Raw genomic sequence first — 23287 nt, forward strand, 5'->3', positions numbered from 1 at the left:
CTAGAGCACATGGCACAGGGTCTCATCCAGGCAGGTTTTGAACATCTCCAGAGAAGGAGACTTCACACCCTCTCTGGGCAGTCTGTTCCAGGGCTCTGTCACCCTCACAATAAAGAAGTTACTCCTCACATGGAGATGGAACTTCSTGTGTTGCAGCATGCATCCATTACCCGTTGTCCTGTCACTGGCCAGCACTGAGAAGCACTTGGCCCCATCTTCTTTACATTCTCCCCTCAGGTATTTGTATATATTGATCAGATCCCATCTCAGTCTTTTCTTCCCCAGGCTAAACATGCCCTACTTGCTTAGTCTCTCCTCATAAGATAGATGCTCCAGTCCCTTAATCGTCTTTGTAGCTCTACGCTGGACCCTCTCTAGAAGTTCCACATCTCTCTTGTACTTTCCAGGGATGGAGGTGAAGCTGATTTGCCTGCAGTGTCCTGGATCCTCTCTCTTGCCATTTTGGAAGACTAGAGTGATGTTGGCTTTCTTCCAGTCCTCCAGCACCTTCCGTGCTCTCCATGACCTCTCAAAGATGATGGAAAGTGGCTAAGCAATAACACTCGCCAGTTCCCTCAGCGCTCTTGGGTGCATCCCATCGGGACCCACAGATTTATGGGTCTTTACCTAAGTATTCTCTAACCCAATCTTCTTTGAACAGCAGAAAGTCTTCATCTTTCCTGTTTCTCTCTCTTGTGTGCAGGTTCTGTAGTTCATTGGGAGTAGCCTTAGCAGTAAAGACAGAAGCAAAGAAGGCATTAATTAACTACCTTCTCTGGATCCTCCAACACCAAGGCACTCGCCCCATTTAGCAGTGGGCCCACATTTTCCCTAGTCTTCCTMTTGCTGCTRATGTGTTTGTAGAAGCCCTTCCTGTTATTTCTGACATCTCTCGCTAGCTAATTCCAAATGGCCTTCCTTGTTGCATCTTTGCATTCTCTGACAATGTTCCTATATTGTTCCCTTGTGGTTTGTCTCTTCTTCCACATGATGTATGTGTTCTTTTTCTCTTGAAGATTTCCTAAGATCTCCTTGCCCAACTACACAGGTCTCTTGCCCTCCTTGCTCAAATTCATTCTTGCAGGAATGCGCTGACCCTGATCTTGGAGAAGGTGGTGCTTGAATATTGTCCAACTCTCCTGGATCCCCTTTTCCTTCTAGGATCCTGGTCCAGGGGATTCCTCCAAGCAGCTCCCTGAAGAGGTCAAATTTAGGTCTCTTGAAGTCCAGGGTTGCAATTCTGCTTCTTGCCTAGATTCCTCCTCACAGGATCATGAATTCCAGTTCATGGTCATTGCAACCAAGACTGCCCCCAATCCTCACATTTTCAATTAGACCATCTCTGTTTGTTAGTATCAGGCCTAGCAGTGCCCCTCTCCTTGTTGGTCCATCAACTACCTGCATCAAGAAGTTATTTGCAGTGCTCTGCAGGAACCTCTTGGACTGTCTGTTCCTAGCTGTGTGCCACATGGGAAGGCTATAGAAAGGCCAGGGGTTGAAGTCCCCTATAAAGACCGGGGCCTGTGATCAGGAGGCTTCTTGCAGCAGACCTGTAGAACGCCTCATCCACTCGCTCTTCCTGGCCAGAAGGTCCGGTATTAAACTCCTATGACAGTGTCGCCCCTGTTGGCCTGCCTTTTAATCTTCACCCACAGGCTCTTGACCCGTACTTTGCCCTCCCCGATGCTGATCTCCATACATTCCTGTTGCTCTCTCATGTAAAGAGCAACTCTGCCACCTTACCTTCCTGGCCTTTCCTTCCTTAAAAGCCTAAAGCCATCCATGGYCTATACATCCTTTCTGTATATCTAATGATACAGTTTTGAGAATCTGTTTATAAATTATTCTTCTCTAGGACATTACTTCAAGTTACCAGATTGGAAAATACTCATCTCATTTGCAGATTTTCCTTCTCCTTTGATGAGAACTCCTTTCTCCTTGGCCAAGCTCTACCCTGAAATGACATTTTTCTCTCTCTCTCTCTACTGCAAATGAATTGGTTTAGTGCATATGTCTGTGAGATACACTGATACCAGTTGCTTAGAAGTTCTGTAAATCTCACTTCAGTACATTAAGTTAAGAGACATACAGTGAGGATTATGGGCTCCACAAGCCCTCATACGGCAGCAGTGACCTTGACTCTGACAGGCACAGGTTTTCTTGAGGGCCACTCTTTCACACATCCAGCTCATGAAACACTGCATTCCCTGTTTTACTTAGAATATACTTAGGCAAGTTGGAATTTTTTTCAGTAATATTTTATGATATGAAACGCAAGAAAGAGAAGAAAAAAAAAAGAGAGATAACAACAGAGAGGGGGGGAAARGGATTTTTTTTCTTTTTAAGCCAAATTAGTAAACTTGAAAAAGATTGTGTCACTTGCCTTCAAGATAAAAAAATGAGTAAGTTGATTTTTTCCATCATATCATTTTCTTTTAAGCATTATATTTAATTTTCTGTCCTCAGGAACATGTCACATAATTTAGTGTTATTTTCCTCTAGTGTGGGGAATATGTGAGGGGAATGAGATAGTACGGAACAAAATATATAGGCATGGAGCTGCCAAGCTCCAAACTTTTGAGAAAGCATTACAAAAGCATAATTTTGTATTGAATTCAACTGAAAATGAAATTAAGTGAAGCTAGCCAATTAAAGAAGACTGAATTTTGCTTCAATTCTCCTTTGGAAATGCCTAAACATTTTATTTTAATTTCCTCCTTATCTAAATTTCTACAATTCCTGGATTGACTCATTTTTATTCTTATTTCATATAAAAAGTCAATTTTCATTATGATTAAATGCAAAATCTTAAACTGACATTAGATTATGTTAATCGCTCAGGATGGAAATTTCAACTTCATTTTATCCCTGACAAGTGTGAATCTCTATTAAAATTGAGTAAAGAATCCTACAGAAATATCTTTAATATCCGTTCTCATACAAAGTTATTATCAGCAGTGTTTCATTCTTTGCATGGAATAATGCTGGGATCTTTCTCAATAAAAAGTTCAATCRTGATCAAAAGGAGAAATTCAAATTTTACAGTTCATCTTAATGCTGGTAATTATATCCTTTGGATTAAATAAAAATCAGAGATACACCAGCTGAATTCAGCTGTCTGTACCTCATTCACCATGAATGTGAASAAGATTAGGTAAACTGTTAGTCATTTTACTTCATTAAAGTTGCCTCTAGAGTCCAGATTTTGCCAAGTTCTTACATTTTTTTTCTGAATATTAACGAAGTTGGAAGTGCATGTCAAATTCCCAAGCATAAAAAGAAAAAGAGACTGGTGGGTTACATCTTAGCCTCAAAAGAAGGTCAACACTTTATAATCACTTTGTAGAGATCCAGACTTCTCATTTCACTTCTAGATGCTTCCTAGACTTAGTCAATCTTCTGCCAACTCCTCATGAGATCCCAGTTTTTAAACTATGACCCCGACCAGCTGCCAGATAATTCCAGTCTCCCCCGTTCCAGTCTTCTCTCAGTTTCATGTATCCTGGTCCAGCTAATATAATTTTACCTTTCTCAGCTGCCAACATCCCTTATTCCCCAAAAGCCTATGTCTTTAAATCTACCTCCCTCCTCTTCACAGGTATTGCTTTTCTCATTGCATTTGAACCAAATTTCTACATTTCCCTCCAAAAATAAATACTAAGAAAATGAAAGTTTCTTTACTCAGATGCACTGCAGTCTCTGTGTTGTCAACAATCTGAGCTCACCTGTTAATACTTTAATGAAAAAGTATGAACTGAAAGTCCATTCAAGTCCAGTCTACTTGAAAGTCCAAGTCCAGTATCGTCAGAACAATCACAGTAATAGTCGAACATAAACATGATGCATCTGATATATAAATTTCAAGTCTCATGCCTTCRTGGAAAGTAGTGTTTTGCAGACAAAAGAATTTCTAATTCAATTCAGCATAAGCAAATTCATGAATATCTGTCTTTTCAGAGATAGAAGATGTGTTTTTACCTGATTTTTTTTTTTAAATTACCTATTGGGCAGGCAGGTTTTGCAATGTCTCCATACAAAAGTTTGCCATATCTTTAAATATCAGGTATCCCTACAAGTTTCTGTATAGTAATCATGATACCTTCCTTTGTGCATAAAATGCTTAAGTTTGTCTGTGTTTCTACAAAGGTGGCTTCGAAATGGAACTGAAATCAACATTGAAAGTGACTATCGCTACAGTTTAATAGAAGGAAGTTTGATCATCAGCAACCCCAGTGAAATGAAGGATTCTGGACAGTACCAGTGTTTAACAACGAACATATTTGGCAGTTTATTAAGCAAAGAGGCCTTTCTTCAATTTGCATGTGAGTAACATTTTTATTTAACATGGATAAATTAGATTTTTATATTGCTTGATGAGGTACTATATTGTCACCTGTCTATTTCACAGAAAACTTACACTATGGACTTTATTGGGTTTGGTTAGAATCTGAGGATTAGAAGCAAAATCCTTAGTGGGAAAGAGGCTTTTTTTTTTTTTTTCAAGAAGAGTCAGAATCAACTAGACTCTTTGAGAAGTGTCAGAATCAACTAAATAAGTCAGAATCAATTAGTAGAGAAAGTCAGAACCAGCTAATAAAGCATTTGGGCACATAGCCCAAATGTTATCTTTTAATGACCTACTTGTATATTCCACAGTGATATATTTCATTCACTGATATTTTTCTGAAATATGTATATCATTTAGTCACACTATTCAAACATGTGTCAGATTGCTTGTCCCTGAGCATGAGATGAAGAATATCAAACTTACCATAGAGTTGGAAAAAGTGTACCTATATTTGCCAGATATTCTGCATCTATAATTATATATATGAGAGTATAGTGTGTGTTAGCTTATTGGGATTATTATTATTATTATTATTATTATTATTATTAAAGTTAAGCCTTGCCATGAGGGTGCAAAAGGAGGTCAAGGGGTCAGAGCATATATTTTCACCCTTTGTGATAAATCCAAACCTCTCAGAGCTATTGTTTTAGTCTTCTCTGCTGCAAATGCTATTAAAGTATAAGGACTATCTACCTAAAGCATGGGGACTATCTACTCTCTTCCAAACTCACAACAGTACTGAGATCTCCTTTCCTCATAGCAGTATGTTTAAACTATAGACATCATAACAGTGTTCTTATCACTAGGTAATTTTGGAGTCCAATCTTAAATTTAGCTCTGAGAAAATTCCACTACATTTTATCTTTTAGACAACAAAACTATTGTAAAACAAATCACTGGGTTATAAAACCTGATAGACGGTAAGTATGGGTTGTGCTGGGGSTTTCAACCTCAGATTTTCATTCCCCTTTCAGGAAAATGGCTAAAAGGTGGTTATTTGACCCACACCTGCAGAAATGACAAGGATATAGAGAGCTGGTGCCAAAGTGGCTAGGTCCAGAGATCATAAAGAATCCCATTTGTTTCCAGCTACATTATACTGAAATGTGTTTTTTTCATTTGTTTGTTTTTTGTTTGGTTGGTTGGTTTTGACTACTTCAAGTAAAAAAAAAAAAATAGCTAAGGTTGTAAAGAAAGAATAAGTTTAAAAGGTTGAATCTTGTTGGGTTTTTTTGTTTTGTTTTGTTTTCATTAGCTCACACAAGTGCCTTGCAGATGTCAACATTCTTATACTACAATAACATGCATGTGTTTTCAGTTCTTTGAAGTGTTAGCTTGGGAATGGTATGCAGCTTTTTTAGGCAAGGTTGACAGAGGATTGCTAGCTGAAAGAGCTGAGGTGCAGCAAACAATATTGCAGAGCTTGCAATAGAGCTTGCACTGTTTTAAGTACATAAAGCTCTGTAAAAAAGATGCATAACTGGCATAACAGGTTAAGATTCTTTTAGAAGTTTGTGAGCAGACTTTCCATGCAAGCAAGAGGCCCTTAAACCTTATGGGATTTCTAAATACCATTTTGATAATTTCAGTATATTTTGATAAATTATAAAAAAAATCCCATTAAGGTATCTTCCATCTACTTCTTGAATCTTATCATTTAGCTTCTCTTATGAGCTCTTTTTACTTTAAATCCCCAGTAAATGTATGACATTTCTTCTCTGAAACACTATGTCAGTCTTTACTCATTTTTAATCTGTAAATTTATTGCCATAGTCCCCAAACAGTGAAGTTCTATTTTTCTGCAGTACGTTTTTCTGCATAAAAACTGAAGTAATATAGCACAACCAAAATAAATACAGTAATATCTCTTCATTCAAATCCCACGCACAAGCATCTTGGGCGCATCATATGTTTGCTTGTCCTCTTAAACTACAGCATACAGCAGTTATAAAATCCTTTGCTGTGAGCTGTTTTGATATGCTCAGTAAATTATTATTAATGGTTATTGGATAGAAATAATTGCTCATATGCTAAAAAATCTCCATTCATTGCAAAATGCACCCGGAAATATTTTCTTGCCCTTCAAGCATAGCCTGGAATAACAAATATGCACTTTTGAAATGTTATTTGCATCATGCAGTAATTCACAGTGTAAATTGGTGTCAATGTACTGGAACCTCAAAATAATCTATCAGAAGGTTAGATCAAACATAGTTTAGGAAATCAAACAGCAAATATATTAAAGATATATATTATTTTCATTCTGATTTCAGCTTTTGGTTATTTTTCTAAGATGCCCTTGAATTTTATCCAGTATGTTCAGCTAAACTTTCTTAAAGCAAAGAATAGAATATTTTCATTTTAATACTCTGGGGGAAGTATTGTTTACAATACTGGTTCTCAAAGTTCAAATATTCTTTATTTCTGTTAGAAAAAAAATGAAAGAATTTGCCTTTCAAATCCTTTARGAAAAACTCTTTACATTATAGCATGAATAAATCTTTTGTGAATTAAACCAGAATATTTTTGTGCCATATCACTTCATATCTAGAAATTTTTCACAATGTAATCCTAAGGTTTCTGAAATATTCTACTGATATTTTAACCAAGTAATATAGTATATGTAATTTCTTTGGAACCATTTATCTCATTTTAAAATCCATCAAACAGCTATAAATTTCATATAGTAGAATACAGTGGAATCAGCTTTAGCATCAACAGTGTTCATCAATCAGTAAGCAGGAATGAACAAGGGATTCTAAAGTGCTATACAGGTAGAGATGGACTCACCAATAATTATTTTATACTACTCTTGAATAAATGCATTAATTTTCAAAATGAATTTTCATCACTGTAATGCAATACTGTAAGATAAATGTTCAATATCTTTGTAATTGTGCATTTTAAAGTGATGATTTGCTAACAGCAGGCTTCAGAATCTGCAGTTATTTTCAACATGACAAAGAATAAAGCACTGAAAATGAAGTTAGTAGGTGGAAAATGTAGTTAATATGTAAATGAAGTAGAAGGCCTAACCTTCAAATAATTAAAGTAAATGATACTGTGCAATCTTACTGAGCTTTATTAGCCTTAAGGGTGATTCATAATTCCAGACGTAAAACAAGCATTTGTTTTATGAGATGTAGAGATACACAAAATGGCATCCAGTTTCTCTTTTTCATTGAAAGCCAAGGTTTCAAAAAACTTAGACCTTTACCATTTTGACAGGAAAATTTTAAAAAATAAATTCATAGATTTGCCTGAATGCATGGTTTGTACTGCTGTGGAAAATAGCTACATCTTTGCAGGTCACAGAGTTGCTATTCAAATTAGGGAGAGAAATCATGTATAGCTCAAAAAAGAAGATTATAAAGATCATTTAAAAGGGATTTGATGGTATCATACAGGAAAAAAAAATACAGCATATGCTACAATGTGCCTATGCAAAGTATAACGAAACTTGAAGAAAACGAGGAGCATGTGTTTTGCAATGGATCTTGCCTTTCTTACAACTGCATTACTAAAAACCTTGTTGCTGTGATTATTATTATGTAATTCATAACTTTCTTATGTATTACAAATATAAACATCTATGTACTATGCCACTAGTATAAGCCACTTGTATATGAGTGCCTAATTAAAATAGGACTTTGAAATACTTGTATGATTCCTTTGGATTTGAAAGAGGAAAATGTGAATGGAGGTGGGATAGAGAGAAAGAGAGAAAGTAWAAATTTACATAATTTTATAGAAGATAAAGAAAGAACACCTGAAGTGGCGTCCTGTATTCCTGATTATTTTATATATATATATGTATATATATGTATTATATACATATATATATATATGCTAGAAAGACCAGTTATGTGGAACTACAAATTTGTTCTGAGTTTTAAGTTACCATTGCAAATATTTACGTAGACCTAAAACAAGGAAAAAGTTTCCATTTCTTTTCCTTTTCTTTGCATTCCCTCTGATCTGCTGTGCCCAAGGCTGTTCTTTGTCATATTACTTTAATGAAGTAAGCAAGAAAAAGAGAAAAACAAAAGTAAAGAAATAAAAAGCAAGTACGTTTTTAAAGAAAAGTAAATATAGATTTTTATCTTCAATAGAATTTTATGAGAAAAAAGAAAGACACTGAAAAAATATGAAACAGATCAGAGTTTTTCTTCATAAAAATTTCAAGTTTAAGGTCTCAATGCAGAAGTTTGACTCAGCATGTTGTTAAAATGATAAAAAGGTATTTGTTTGCTTGAGCTTCAAATGCCATTTGTAAACACTCAAGGAAGAATTAATATACAAACCTTACATTCTCAGGAAGATTATCAGCTATTTAAAATGTAAGAATATAAGAGAAATGATTAATGAAATCTGATAGCCTGTCCTTATAATGGTGAACTTATTAGTTCTTGATGTGGTTACCTCTACAGAAATTTTAAATTTAAACTTTTTCTCAACCCTGGCTACATTAGGCATTTGTACACAAGTTTAAAAGGAGAGGTGTCATTTAAGTGAGTAGAACTTGATGGAAATTAAAATAAATAAATAAGTAAATAAATAAATACCAATTAAATCTACCCGCCTTACTACATAACTGGATAATTTTTTTTTTGTCTAAGTTTCCACGGTCTCTGCTTGTCATAATGTGCTGCAACTTTGATTATAACAGAAGATATAGCTTGTGCTGACATTTGCCACATGTACAATCTCTGTATTCTGTGAGGTCACAAAACAAAATTGCTTTTCTCCATTTGTGGATAAAGCAACCTGTGATATTTACAGCTGGCCTAAAAACAGAGCAAGTGTGAAGGGAAATAACTTTTCATCTGTCATTTGCAGAACTCCTCACAGTAATTTTACTTATCTTATTGTAAAAGGCTTTTGTGTAAAATTTTCCCTTTTTTTCTTTTTTTTTCTTTTTTTTTCTTTTTTTTGGGGAGATTGAATCCATTTTCTCATTTAATCTAGAGAGAGAGTATTGATTAGAAATAATTTATATGCCATTTTTCAACTGATAAACTTCCATGATCATGCACTTATGTACAAAATAAGAAGTCAGCAATGTTATAGACAAATAAATCAATTGCATTTCATCATGGCACATTTCTGACACCTTGTTAGAGAATTCACCTCCTACTAAATAAGCTTATGGCTAGGCTCCCTGGATATTGTATTCAGCTCCATGATTTCCTAAAAAAAAAAAAAAAAAAAAAAAAAAAATCCAAAGAGCTGATTTTCTAGACATGAGAAAAAAAAATGACATTGCTGTTATGTCAAAAATATATATCATAACAAAATGCTTTAGCCACATTATGATATCTATATTCCCTTCTAAATCATACAAAGTTAAGGAGTATTCATGCAAAGTTAAACAGTATTAAGTAGTATAAAAGAAAAATGAGCACTAGCTGAATTTGGAAAAGGCTGCCCAGGGAGGTTGTAGAGTGTCCTTCTCTGGAGGTCTTCCAAACCCGCCTGGATGCCACCCTGTGCCCCGTGCTCTAGGTGTGCCTGCTTGAGCAGGAAGGTGGGACTAGATGATCTCTAGAGGTCCCTTCCAACCTTGAATATTCTGTGATTCTGTGAATCTGGGAGAGGAATCAGTATACCATTAGTCATAGTTTCATTTGTTAAAAATGTCCCATATCATCCTGTAATACAACCTATGTTCTGCTTTTCTCTGAAACATCATAGCAGTGTAAAGAATATTACTACTCTAGTTACAGAGAGCCAGACATACCATAGTAATTTGAACTATAGAATTCTGGTTTTTTTTCTACTTAATTCAAATTATTTTTGGGAAATACATGCTCACAAAACACTTGCAGACAAGCTTACATGGCATAAAAAATTAATTGCATGTAGAATAGGTTGTGCTTTTGATATTTATTCATTGATGAATATAATTTCAGTGAACCTGAAGTTAATAAGAATTTAGGTTTTAGTCTACAAATAGTTCAGCAAAGAATGAGATTTTGCAGCATCTGACAGAAGAAAGGGATCTGAATTCTACTTTTTTTTTTTTTTTACTTCTGCTTTTTTAGATGTGTGCCCCCTGCTTCTGATCTTTTCCATTAATTATTTGTGTAAGCTAGGATAGTTCTGCAAGTTTCGCAAAATATTGACAGATTTTTCTTATAGAATGAGATTGAAAGATAAAGGTCCTATTTTGAGAGGATATAGGATGTGGATTGAACCCCAGTACCCCAGCTTCCCATATTAATATTCATACCTAGTAGAGTGTCTAGTATTAGATACTCTGTACAATATAGATTCACCTCTAATCTGTTATCATACCTATCTACTCTAAAATCCTGCAAACTAGAACTTTTTTTCCCTAACAGAAACAGAAAGAATTTTATACAGAAAAAAATTATATTGTTATAATTTGAATTTAGCTTCAGTGGTACTTATTTGGATATTTGTAAAAATATTTGACTTATAATTATGTTTAATGCTACAACATACTAAGAATGCTCGCCCTAGTAATGATACAAGATACTAAGAATTCTCGTCCTAGTTTAACAAAATACTTCATTTTAAATTATTTGCATAATCTCATTGAAGTTCATGGAGTGATATACATGCTAAAAATTAAGCATATGCCTAAATTCTTTGTTGTTGTTAAACAACTTGAGACAACAATTCCTTATATATCACAGTTCTCCAACAACTTTTCTTGTTGGGAAGGTAGATCTGATCAATGTGGGTATGGTGCATCTTTGAATAAAGACAGTCTTCATGGGTTGATCTTTCATCCAAGAATGAGATAAGTACATAGATAAAATGAGCACTTGGGAGTTCATCTATAAGTGAAAACACAATCCATTCTTTTCATCAAGAATGACTAGAATATTCATTCATTGTTCAGAATTCCCCACAAAACATTCATTTGTATTACCAAATGATGATCCTCATGGGAATTCAAAACATGTCAGGAATAATATCCAGAAAAAAAGTCTGGTCTCTTGGAAATCCTGTTCCACACGGAACATGAAATATGTCTTCCTGAAGTGGTCTCCTGACATTAAGTATGGTGAGTGGTCTCTAATAGCAAATGACCAGCTAAGAGATCCAGCAAGAAAGCTAGCCAGCTTTCTGTTTTTCTACCATTTCAGTTCTACTGCTGAAGGTCTCTGAGGATTGCAGCATTTCAATTCTTTCATTCCTATATCAGTATTTAAAGATCAACTGACTTGCCTCTGTCTTAGATCACTCTAAAAAAATGCACTTCTTTTCTATCTACAAAAATAAATGCTTTCTTTCCATGAAAAATAAACATTTAAAAAAAAAAAAAAAAAAGGAAGAAGGAAAAGAATCTTTTTATCTTCTCTCTGCTGCTGTGAGTCATTTTCTTGTCTGCTCCAAAAGCAATTCCATGTCTATGCTGGTAAATTAAACATTCTCTAGCACTGAGAAAACTGATATAGAGAGGAACATGTCCCTGCTACTAAAACTTTTATCTTCCAAAATTGTGTCTTCTGAAACATCTAAGCTGTCTTTCACAAATGGTCCCTTGTCATTCCTCTTAATATCCAAAATGTGACAAGAATTGTCTCAGGGCGGGCAGTGATCACACCAAAGTATGCTGGAGACAGTTCTAGCAGTCTGACCATATCCATGATCAAATTCCAGTGCCTGAAAATGTTTCTTAGCATTTTTATTGTATCTATATACACACAGTCTGAGTGTCTTGAATTAAGAGTCTGCAGTTTCAGAAGATGAGTCCGTCATACCAGGCCTACTCTGCAACATGATTCAACAAACAAATAGCATATTTCTTCACTTCATACATCTGACGTGTGTGTGATGAAATTACACATTATTTCTGTCTCAGAGGACTGCTTTGACACAGMTGAAAGTCAAAACTCAGGAAGTTCTACGGCAGTCTTTATTTTTTCCAGGGTGATATTAGAATGAAAACAGCTTGAAAACAGAGGTCACATCTCTAATTATGGATTATGCAAAGCATCAATACAGTGCAAATTTGATTCTCATTATAATAGGTTGTTAGCTTCAAAAAAGGATATCACTTCTGCATGTATTCCATTGAGCAACATTTATTATCTAATTCCAGTTGTATTACACAGTTGTAACTTCAACCTCATTGATCTTCATATCCCTCAGAAGCCAAAAAGGTTATGCTTATTTCAAACTATTCAAATGGGAATGCAATTATTTATTAATCCTGTCAAGTTCATTTATTGCTACATAAGTTTTGATGCCAAAAAAGTACTCTGAGGCTTAAGTTCTGTTCAGGCTTTAACTCTGAAAATGCATTTTAGACAATGCGTTTTATAGTTTGTGTCCTGTGGAAGCATTAATAGAAATCAGTCATGTAGGGAGACACAGTTTGAAATGTAATTATGGCAATCATTTAAAGATGTGCTTCTCATTTTAGTATCTTGCATTACTCTGCAGGATTGGAAGGCTGCTGTTTAACCTATAACCTACTTACCTACCTTTCACAATCTAATTTGTCATGCTAACGAACCATTATTCTTTACATTTAAACATATATTAACGTAATTGAGTAATGATATTAAAAGGGAAAATTTTAAAAGATGCAGCCAAAATTTTTTAAATTTCCTTTTAAATTTCTCACTTTGATTGCTTTTTCACAATCTGTTCTCTCTACTCCTAACTTACAAAGTATTGTAGATTTTGGTGGTCAGTGCTCTATATTTCTTCAGTCTAAAGATGTAGTTTGATTTACGTTTCTTGCATGGTGTTTTCTGCCCGTACTCTGCTTCTTCCATTGTATTGCCATAGCTATACATATTGCCATAGCCTTATAGAGAAGCAGATTAGGTTACTGAACTGTTTGAGAAACAAATTTTTCCTCTGCTTGTTCTTCAATTCATGAACTAGTCCAGTTGCAAAGGTGCTTGTGAAACATGAAGCTGGGAGAGTAGCCGACAGCATATTTAAGGAGACCTAGTCACAACTGCCACTGAAAATTGAAACATTTGAGACAGTTTGCATGAGCTTTATTTAAAGTTGTGAAAAAAAAAAAAAAAGTTTAAGAAAGAGAGCTGAGTCTTAATCTAATTAATAACACCTTAGAGGAGGCAATAAATGTAAGAAAAACCTACTATGAATGAAGGAGATGATTGATCACCAAAGAAAACAACATCTGGAAGGTTGTGAAGCATATGGGGGAAGTGAGAATTACCAGAAGTCAAGCTGAGTTAGACTGACAAGGAAATTAAAAGAAATGAGATGATAAACTTTTAAGCCAGGTTAATAAAAATGAGCAAGAAAAGAAAAATASATGAGGGGATAGGATTAAACTTAATCTACATATAACCTTAGACTAAATGATTACCTTTATTTAGTTTTCAGTAAGAGGAGAATAGTTYATAGGCTGATTCTAAACAGAAGGTAAGATACCAGAAATGATAAATTATGCATTCAGTTTAGGAATGAGAAAAGAAGGGAATAATAGAAGTCAACTCAGAATTAAAAAGTGCTTCTTGATAAAAGCCAGTGTCCCAACCAAATCCATGAGGTCTGTTAATAAAGTTTATTATTTCAGCTATGTAACTTTAGAAGAGCCTATTGGTCCAAGGCCAAAATGGTATTTTCTGTAATGTCCACATTGATAAAATTAATTGAATTATTTGGATGGTACAATAATATATACAGTAACTCACAATACTAATTTATTTGTCCAGAGAGATGAAGGGAAAAACAAGGCAGGAAAAGGCTTGAAATAAATGCATACTTTATTTTTAATGTCTTTAACACTTGAAGTTATGAACACTATATGATCACAGTCATTTTGTATATGATTTCTTGTAATTTATAGGAATTATAAAAGGATAAAATCAAATTAAGCATCAAGAACAATTTCTCACCATTGACARTATATGACAATAATATATAATGGCATCTGTCTCTGGAGAGAGGCGTGCACACACACAGATGTAAACACTAAACAAACGCAAATAAAAAGAAAAACTTTTAATTAAATTTCAATCTTATTGAAATTTAGAGACCCTTTAAAACCCTTTGGAATTTAGAAACCCTTTACTTAGATTTCAATCTTTCCATGCTCAGCACGCATGGAAATATGTAAAGCTATAAAAGTGCACTCAGTTTCTTATAAAAATGTAAATCTTGAACCCACCTACCTATTCTCTACACCATACTAATTAATAGACAATGCAGTAAGTTAGAAATTYATAACACTGTATGTCTTACTGCACATTAAATATTACACTGAATGCTATTAGAGTTTCAAGGTCAAACTTCCAGAAGTTATGGAATGACAGATTTACAGTTACTTGTGTAGTCTGAAAACAACCATCTTGAGCAAGACATTTTTTTTCTTTTATTAGAGATCCTAGACTCTTTCAGGTCACAGGATGGTTAACACTCTGTTACTGAACTGCATCCTGTTTTCTTTTCTTTTTCAGTACACAGCCCTTTACCTTCATTAATTCAGACTATTTAAAATTTACTCTGCAGACAAAATTAATTTTCTCAAGAGCTTTTTATGGTGCTCATCATTACCTCATCCAAGAAGTGCTTTGTGAGCATTAATACATTTATTTTTACAATATCCTGGTGAAGTGCGTAGTTGTTACTATTTCTTTTTACTAACATAACAATAAGATATGAGAGATTAGTGTCAAAATATCCCATAATTTAGGGAATTATATGTGCACAAAAGAAGAGTATGTGGTTGYTTTTCCCAAGGACTTCATATTTCCTGTGTTGAAAGAGGTCCCGAAGTGGACATGTTCCTATTTATCACTACAGCCYATCATTTTCATTATAGCTTAATCCTACCTCTGTTTCCAGTCCATTTTATATTTTCCCTTTCTTGGCCCTCAGTCCCAGTTCTGATTTCCTTACCTGTTGAAAATATCTATTTGTCTAGAAAGGATAATAACATCTTTCTAACTATCTTTTGGTTTCTCCTTGCTAATTGTGCCCCGTGTGAGTCTGCATTCACTCCTAGCTCACATTTCCCCTTTTCCATCTCCTAAACTCAGTTTTATTCCCTGTCCTTCTTATTCAGTAGCTCCAATACCTCCAGTAACATTTTGCATCCTTAAGAGAGTAAGTTAGGATTTTGTTAATTTTGTGACAATAGTAGGAGTATAAGAAGAGGACTCTTTTGTAGGATAAGTATTGGCCATCTTAATCACAATAGTTGTTACCTGCTGTCTTTGTAATAATGATTGGATCTCTTTGGTTTGCCTTTTTTTTTTTTTTCTTTTTTGGATACAAAATGTCTGTGTATCTTCAGGCTAAATAACTTATATTGCTACTCCATTAACTCTTATAAACAAAGGCGCTCAAGGCTTTGAACGGCAAACTGTTACAGTACATTGAATAGGAAATTCCACTGGTAATTCAATAGCTGGAATTTTTTTCTTTTGAATTAGTAAATCAATATTGCAGAATATATTTAATGAAATAGTGATCCTTGSATAAATTTTGACTTGGAAAGTGATTTCCACTTAAATGCTTTCAATCCATCAACACCATCTCTACAATTAGGTCTCAATTATCTCTTTACTTTTCTATTAATATAATAGCAATTAATTGTAGCATGTTTTGAATAGTGACTACAAGACCTTGATGTTTTAAGGCAGCCACATACCCTGAATTCTTTTGTAATTTTTCTGTGTCTTCTTTGTTTCTTGCTCTTGTCTCTTATGTTCTTCTATTCTGGAGAAATTATATTATTTCCATTTAAAATGGAAAATCATAATTTACATTAGTCATAAAAATCCATGTTGTTTGACCATTTTCTTTATTTTCCTTACTGCATGTTACAGAGGGGCTGGGAATGTACACTAATGGGACAGTAAGAAATGGTATATTTTCTGAAATAAGTCATAAAATTCTGTAAAATTCTTGTTGCTTCATGAAAGTATATGAATCTTCTTTAAAGTGTAATCATCATATATAAAATCTGCCAGTGAATGTAAAAGTAAAATTGGAATAGCCATAAGAAAATCCTAGCTAGTTGAGCAAAACACAGTGAGTATTCTCAAATTCAAAATAGCCTTGTGGAAACTTACCTAACAGAGGGGCCAATTATTTAAATCTACCATCCTGCAAAATGCAATTACCAGCAGTTCCCTGCAGGTAACTGGAAGTGTATTCAGGATAGAGGTCTTTATATATTTTGCTCTAGTTCTAGGAAATTCGGAATTATGAACTATTTGAACAAAAGAAGTTTAAAAATTGGATAATAGTTCCATAGGAGATTCAAGCACTTCTACTCTTTTTCAATATAAAGATGATTTAAAAAAAAAAAATCTTTCAAAATAAAATTCAAATGCAATGTCTTGGGAACAACTAAACATGGCACTTTAATAATGTCAATTTCTCTTGTATGCCTGAGTTAAGAAAATTCTGTTAGAATGAAGTCAAATCATTTACATTATGTCATTCTGAGTTCTGCATTTGGATTTATATTACACTACAAATATGCATTTTATATACATATAAGCTCATCTACATACAGCTCATGCATACAGCTTATATGTATATATATTTATATATCTATACATATGAGCTTAGGCATGGCAAAACATGATTCAACATTGACAAAATGAAATGTCCAAATGATCATTTTTTGCAATAAAATTGTTCTTACAATATTGTTCTTCCATATTAGAGCATGTGCAGTATTTACAGAGAACTTAAAATAATCAGACTGAACTACCACTATAATTATCCAACTCTATTTTTTCTGTTATGTGTGCTACTTTATAGTCTTATATTTGTGTGTATTACATTTAAATACACATTGATGGAAAAAAAATGTTCATCTATTTTTAATAGACATTCTATTTGAAAATTACAAATTCTTCCATTAGTTGCTTTGTGCATCCAACCTTGCTTAATAAGTGTGCTTTGCAATACTTTGGCTTCATATAAAAAATGTTTGTAGATCTGTAAAATATGCAATAGTCTCTATTTTTAAACATCAAGGCTTTATCAATCAGTTACAAAGCATTCTCTTCTTCAGACTTTATTAATTTAGAGACTAGCACTCTGTGACAGTGTGGTGTAATGAAGACTGTGTAAAGCAGTCTACTTCAGTTAGTCAGGGCTGCCAAGTTCTATTCCTTTTTTTTTTTTTTCCCCCTTTTTATTATTGAGCATCCTAAAATGTGAAGGTGTTTYTATTACTTTGGATATGTGCTCCTGTTTATTCTTGTCTCTGAAAATGAAAGACAATCAAAGATATGGTATGTGAATCAGCCATAGATATGAAAACCTAAACTAGACCCTCTCCAAAAGCAAGAAACAGTTTGATTTAGAAAATGAAAAATCTGTAAATGATGTGTGTCTTATAGCTCAATGTTTTTTGCTATTAATAGACCCCAAATGTTTTTACTCACTTTAGCAGGTACCGTTTCCAGATCATAATTATGATTGATATAATTTAAGTATAAGACCAGTGGGATGCCTCCAGTTACTATGAAAATGCACACAAACTAGGTCAGTGCACGAAAATGCTAGAAGCTAAGTCTTCATTTTGTAAATGCTTTAGATTTCAGAGGACTTTGCTTGGGTTTTTTGCTAAAATCTACCATAATACTCAGATGAAACAATAATACAAGATTTAGTTCAATCAAGTAGGCTTTTTGTTTGAAAGATTGGGTAAGCTTTGGGAAAATTAACAGTTTGTGATCTGCAAACTCATGAGTTCATTCTCAAGCAACATAATATTGGCACATGTAGGCTAGTGCTATAACAGTATTGCAAAATAGATGGCAAACACAGTATTATAATTCAATGAGAGCAAAATAATCATCTAATATGAACTGAAAAAGTATTGTAAGGCCCAGAAGACAAAAATGAATCTCACATAAACTGTTTTCCAGAAGTAACTCTTGACATTTTGAAAACCTTTTAAAAATAAATAAACAGGTAGAGATTGAAGCATGGGAAGTTTATATGTTAAAAAGTTTCATTCTCTTCGGTGACAAAAATTATTGTCTTTGTATGAAGGAAACAGATGAAACCTGTGGTAATGCTTTTCAAGATAGAATGTGACAGTCAGATTACAAATCAGAGATTTGTTTCCCTGAAGAAATCATTTAGCAAGCATTTCACATCTCACTTCGATCTGGGTTATCATATCTATGGGATATAAAGCCTGAAATTTTTCTCTGTGGGTTGTTTTGAYGAGATGGATCTGGTTCACTCACTTCATACAAATTATCTGAGGTACGTATCAATTTTTGAATGCATACTCAAGTTAGGAAAGATTAATGGGCCTCTGATTTATATAATACGATAGGATATGGGAAGTTCTGTTTGGACTAATTGCAAAAATGATATTTTTTAAAAAAATAAAGATATTACCTGGAAGTGCACAGAGTGAATAACAATACATTCATTGTTTGTATCTCTTTGATAACACAAATTAGCAGAAATAGGAATACTTTTCATATATTATGCAGGCATTTTGAAAAAAGGGCTATAATAAAAGGTTTAAAAATTTCAGTATTTAAATTATAATAGCTGCCAAGGCAATTCTTCTACTCTTTGAATTACTACATGAAATGAGAATACATTGAAGCACTTAGGATTTGATATATAATTATATTAGTTATTTCTAGGAGGATCTTTGCATAGTTTCCTTGATAAAAGTAGAACACTTTGATTTCACATAATTTCTAATATTTCTATTTTATTTTTTATTTGGAAGTCTTGTGAATGGTACCTTATAATTCTCACCACACAAGCATCCACTAAATCAGAAAGGGYTGAAAATGTGAAATAACTGTGTTATTCTCTAAATCAATAAGTAGATTGCACTGCAATTTATTTTATTTCAATAGAAAAAAAAAAACGGTGGAAACCTTTATAAGTGAAGTACAGATGTTAGATCTACCTGGAACAGGTTCCCAAAAAATTCTAGGCCCAGGATCCTCTTTGAAAAGGCATTTTTGATCTGATCTGGCACTTCCACTGTATTCAATGAACTGCTTGATGAATATTTCTTCAGTCTTCTCTACATAGYTTGTTAGACCAAATAGTGCTAATATATTACCTAATACAACCTACCTGCCATCTAGATTATTGGCAGTTGTTACCCATGAGAACTTTGGGTTTAAGTATTAAGACATTCAAGTAAATATTTATAACTGTGGTATAAGCTTGTGTACCTCATTCCAAATGCTATCACAGAGTTGATTGGGGCAGAGAAAGTCATGAATATTATTGTACTTCTTCTGTTATAATAAACAGGCCAAGCACATAGGGTTGAAGGACAATTGGCTGAAATTCTGAATACAGATGATAAAAATATGATTAATAAATGAAAGTATTTACAGGACAAATATAACTCAAGGGATAACAGAACATAATAAAGTTGGGAAAACAATATTACTGCTTTAAGGAGRGGTATTCTGGATCCCTAAGCATTATGGAAGTTTGTGAAGTAATTTCAGCAGAAATGTATTTTAAGCCAATATGTGAAGCTGAGCAATGTGATGAATGGTAGAATTCCCAGTTTGGGGGGTTGTTGGTATGTTTGTTTGCATGTTTGTTTGCTTTGCTTGTTGTTTTATTTTCTCTGAATACGGACTATTTGGAAGTAACATAAAGAGTTACAAAAATCAAAAAATCATAGAAATCACTAAAGTGCAAGCAAAAAAAAGAACGGCAAAGTTGGCAGAAGTTTTTAAAAGAAAGACATATTCATGGAGTTACATGCATGGTAAGAGTATGTACAAAGTGTTCTCTATTCAATGTATACCCATTCTGTAGTCACTGTAGTGTGGGAGCAAATAGCTCTATGGAAAGTAATATTATTTATCACTCATTTTGAGCATAATTTTCAGTATCTGTGAACTCTAAACCATTATATCTACAAAGCTGATACAAAGTTTTCTACGTTGTAGCCATAACAGGTAGAAGTAAGAAAAATAATTTATTCCATCCTTACCCCAGCATCTTTTAAAACTTGATATCTTCCTTATTATCTTAAGATATTCTACTCACTACTCAATCAAAACAGAATCTTTTTATATCAGGAGTGGATAATATTCTAACAGTTTGTAAATTTTTCTCAAGGAGATCTCTAAGTGATACAATCTTCTTTGCAAAGCTAAGGCACATTTAAAAGAGTACTGTGCTGATGCTAGTGCTATACCAGCATTTAATTTACATGACTTTAGCTCATATTGTTACCACACTTCGCTTTCCCAAAAGGTAAAAACATAAATCTCCTCTTTATGCAAAGATGCAATTCTCATAATTATTTCTGTCATCAGAGTAGAAAAAAAAAATAGAATATGAATAGAGAAAAAAGTTACACTATGCTACACTATGTTACATTATGCTTCTTTCCTGTCTCTTCTGTTTCCTTTTGTATTTTGAAGCAGCAGAAAATACTAAAGGAGGCTTATGGAAAAAAAATAGTTTCAAATAATCTAATTAATAATAAAATACTCTTTATATTTACACTTTTGTCTTCGTTCTTTAAAGCCATGTCTGTTAATACTCCATTTTCTCAAGGTATTAAATAAGCTATAGTGAGAACTTTGAAGTTATGCCAGGCAATCTCTCAGTATATTTTTCAACAATTTTCCTTTTAGCCTTAACTGCTTTGAATGTTGTCAGAAGCATCAGAAGAAATGTTCCCTTAGTCATAGCAAACACAAACTGTCATTCTTTTTGCATGAATTTGCACAACTTCCTGGGTTTACAGCACTGGTTCAGGAAGTAGGGGCATGGTTGTTTTTTTTTCTTTATTTGCATGTTTGTTTTGACTGATCTTGTACTTCATATCTCACAAATCTTCCTTAAAAGGTGGCTAGCACTGACAGTTCACCTCTCAATAATCATAGCACATGTATCATTTTGACTCTTCCCTTTAAGTCTTCTGTCTGAACTCACAGTTTTTCAGACTACCTATACCAGACTTATATCCATAAATCTTCAAGCTTCTCAGTCAATCACAATTCCCAGACACTTAATRTCACTCTGTATAGGACTGCTTTATTTTGACATCTCTTTATACTATTGATTCTTCCTTCACTGTCTACCTGACCAGGTTTGCTCAGCTCTTTTTTAAAGCGGCAAGTAAGCCAGCTAATAGAGAAAGATGCAAAGGCCAAGAAGCACATGTATGGGAAGAGAGGTCTTTCAGCAGTACAAGGTGGGATTCAACCCAAGGAATGTGTAAACTTTTCTAACAGTCACAGAGTGCTATTGGCCCCCAAATTTGTTTTTGTGAGCTTGATCCTTAAATGATTTATCCTTTTCAACAAAATTCCAAGGAAAACTTGTACAAAATATTTGTGTCTTGAGGTTATTCTGAATTTCCAAGGAACTCCTTGGAAATTTCTCTCCTACACATATTTGGCACAAACTTCTTTGCTAGGAGATAATGTGTGCTCTGTCTATAAAATTGAGGCTTAAGACTAAATATAAGAAAATTTATTAGATTACCTCCTGCCAGATTTAGTTACATGAGTTAAAAAGTTGATCTTTTTCTTATGAAGATTCTCATCAGAATACTACTCAAAATTTCCCAGGAAATAGTGGATACAAGGTCTTCTTTCTATTCCTGTGAGAGCATTATCAAGAAAATTCCACCTAATCTTGCTACACAGCCAACTGTTTATGCTGTGCATGGTGTCACAGTTGTTCTTCTTAAGCCTGATAGAAATTGCAACCTTGACTAACAAATAACTTCTGTCCCCTTGCATGAAACCATACTCAGACACAAGAACATGGATGTCCCCATATAGTTTTAATGCTCCCAAGGACTTGTATTCTCTTTAAAATATTCAATTTTTTATTATTACTATTTTTTAATTTGAATAAAGTCCTTGGGAGCTGTCAGCTTTCAGCAGCAACTTATTTTATTTACTCTGTCTAGTTGTATGATTTGCCACCTGAGATTTATCAGGGTCAGGATTTCTGACCCTCCCTGTCTAATACAATGAAAGAGATTGTGTATTGTTGGCACTTGCTGGCTTTAGTATGTAGTACAAGGTACAAGATTTCCTGGGGTGATGGTCTTTGTTCCTCCTTAGTAACTGACCCTATGGATTAGTCCATGGTGGCAGTTTGCCTTTCCTTAGCCATGGTGTTTCTCATTTAAGGGAATTTCTTGAGTTACTCCAAGTTGTACTTTTGTAGACAGTTTGATTWTAAGTCTAGGTTATTCTATACATATTGACTGTATAAAGGTTCCTGATATTCCTTTCTACCCTATTTTATGTCTACTAGTTTCCAACAATTTCTATGCCCATTCCTGATCATTGGAAGTTCTGTAAAAAGATGAGTCTCCTAGGGAGGCTGTAGACTGCTGATATCACTTCAAAGAGGAAAGATTGAAGGATACTAACATGTTACCATGCCCTTATGGTATCATGTGCTTGCAGATCCCAGCTTGAACCAGTTGTGAATTATTTCTATTGTATAAATGCTCACTATTGCATATTTTTTAAAGAATGTGAGAAAGTTTAATAGTATAACATAAGAAGCTGTTATATTAAACAAGCAGATAAAAAGAGGAGCAGGGGCTCAGCAGAACAAAACAGTATGAATAACATAGGGTCTGCCAGTATGAGAAACACAGGATTTGCAGCTGTAAGGATTAGAACAAACCACCCATTTTAAAATAAATAAATAAATAAATAAATAAATAATGATTTTAATGATGATCTGAAGATGACTGTGCAGAGTGTGTTCAACTCAAGAATCCATTTAAATTGAATGAAAGAGTAATTACTCCTGGCGAACTGCAAAATAATCAAGAGCCAGCAATATGCCCTTGTGGTCGAGGAGGCCAATCCTAGAATCACAGAATCATAGAATCATAGAATCATTATTGTTGGAAAAGATCTTTGAGATCATCAAGTCCAACTGTAAGCCCTTCAACACTACGCCTTTTAAATAATGTCTCTAATTGCCTCATCTACATGTTTCTTGCCAGGGATT

At 34.0% G+C, this 23287-nt stretch overlaps 1 protein-coding gene across 1 annotated transcript in view; it reads left to right on the forward strand.

Moving 5' to 3' along the window:
• Positions 1-23287, forward strand: part of CNTN5 (contactin 5) — a 615891-nt gene that overhangs the window by 375922 nt on the left and 216682 nt on the right. Inside the window, exon 5 of the mRNA XM_026034957.1 lies at positions 4147-4322. Within this exon, the coding sequence (XP_025890742.1) occupies positions 4147-4322 (176 nt within the window). The remainder of the gene's footprint in view (positions 1-4146; positions 4323-23287) is intronic.

The sequence above is a fragment of the Nothoprocta perdicaria genome, unplaced genomic scaffold (assembly GCF_003342845.1).
Source record: "Nothoprocta perdicaria isolate Ctin4 unplaced genomic scaffold, notPer1 scaffold_153, whole genome shotgun sequence".
In the NCBI taxonomy this organism is placed as follows: Eukaryota; Metazoa; Chordata; class Aves; order Tinamiformes; family Tinamidae; genus Nothoprocta; species Nothoprocta perdicaria.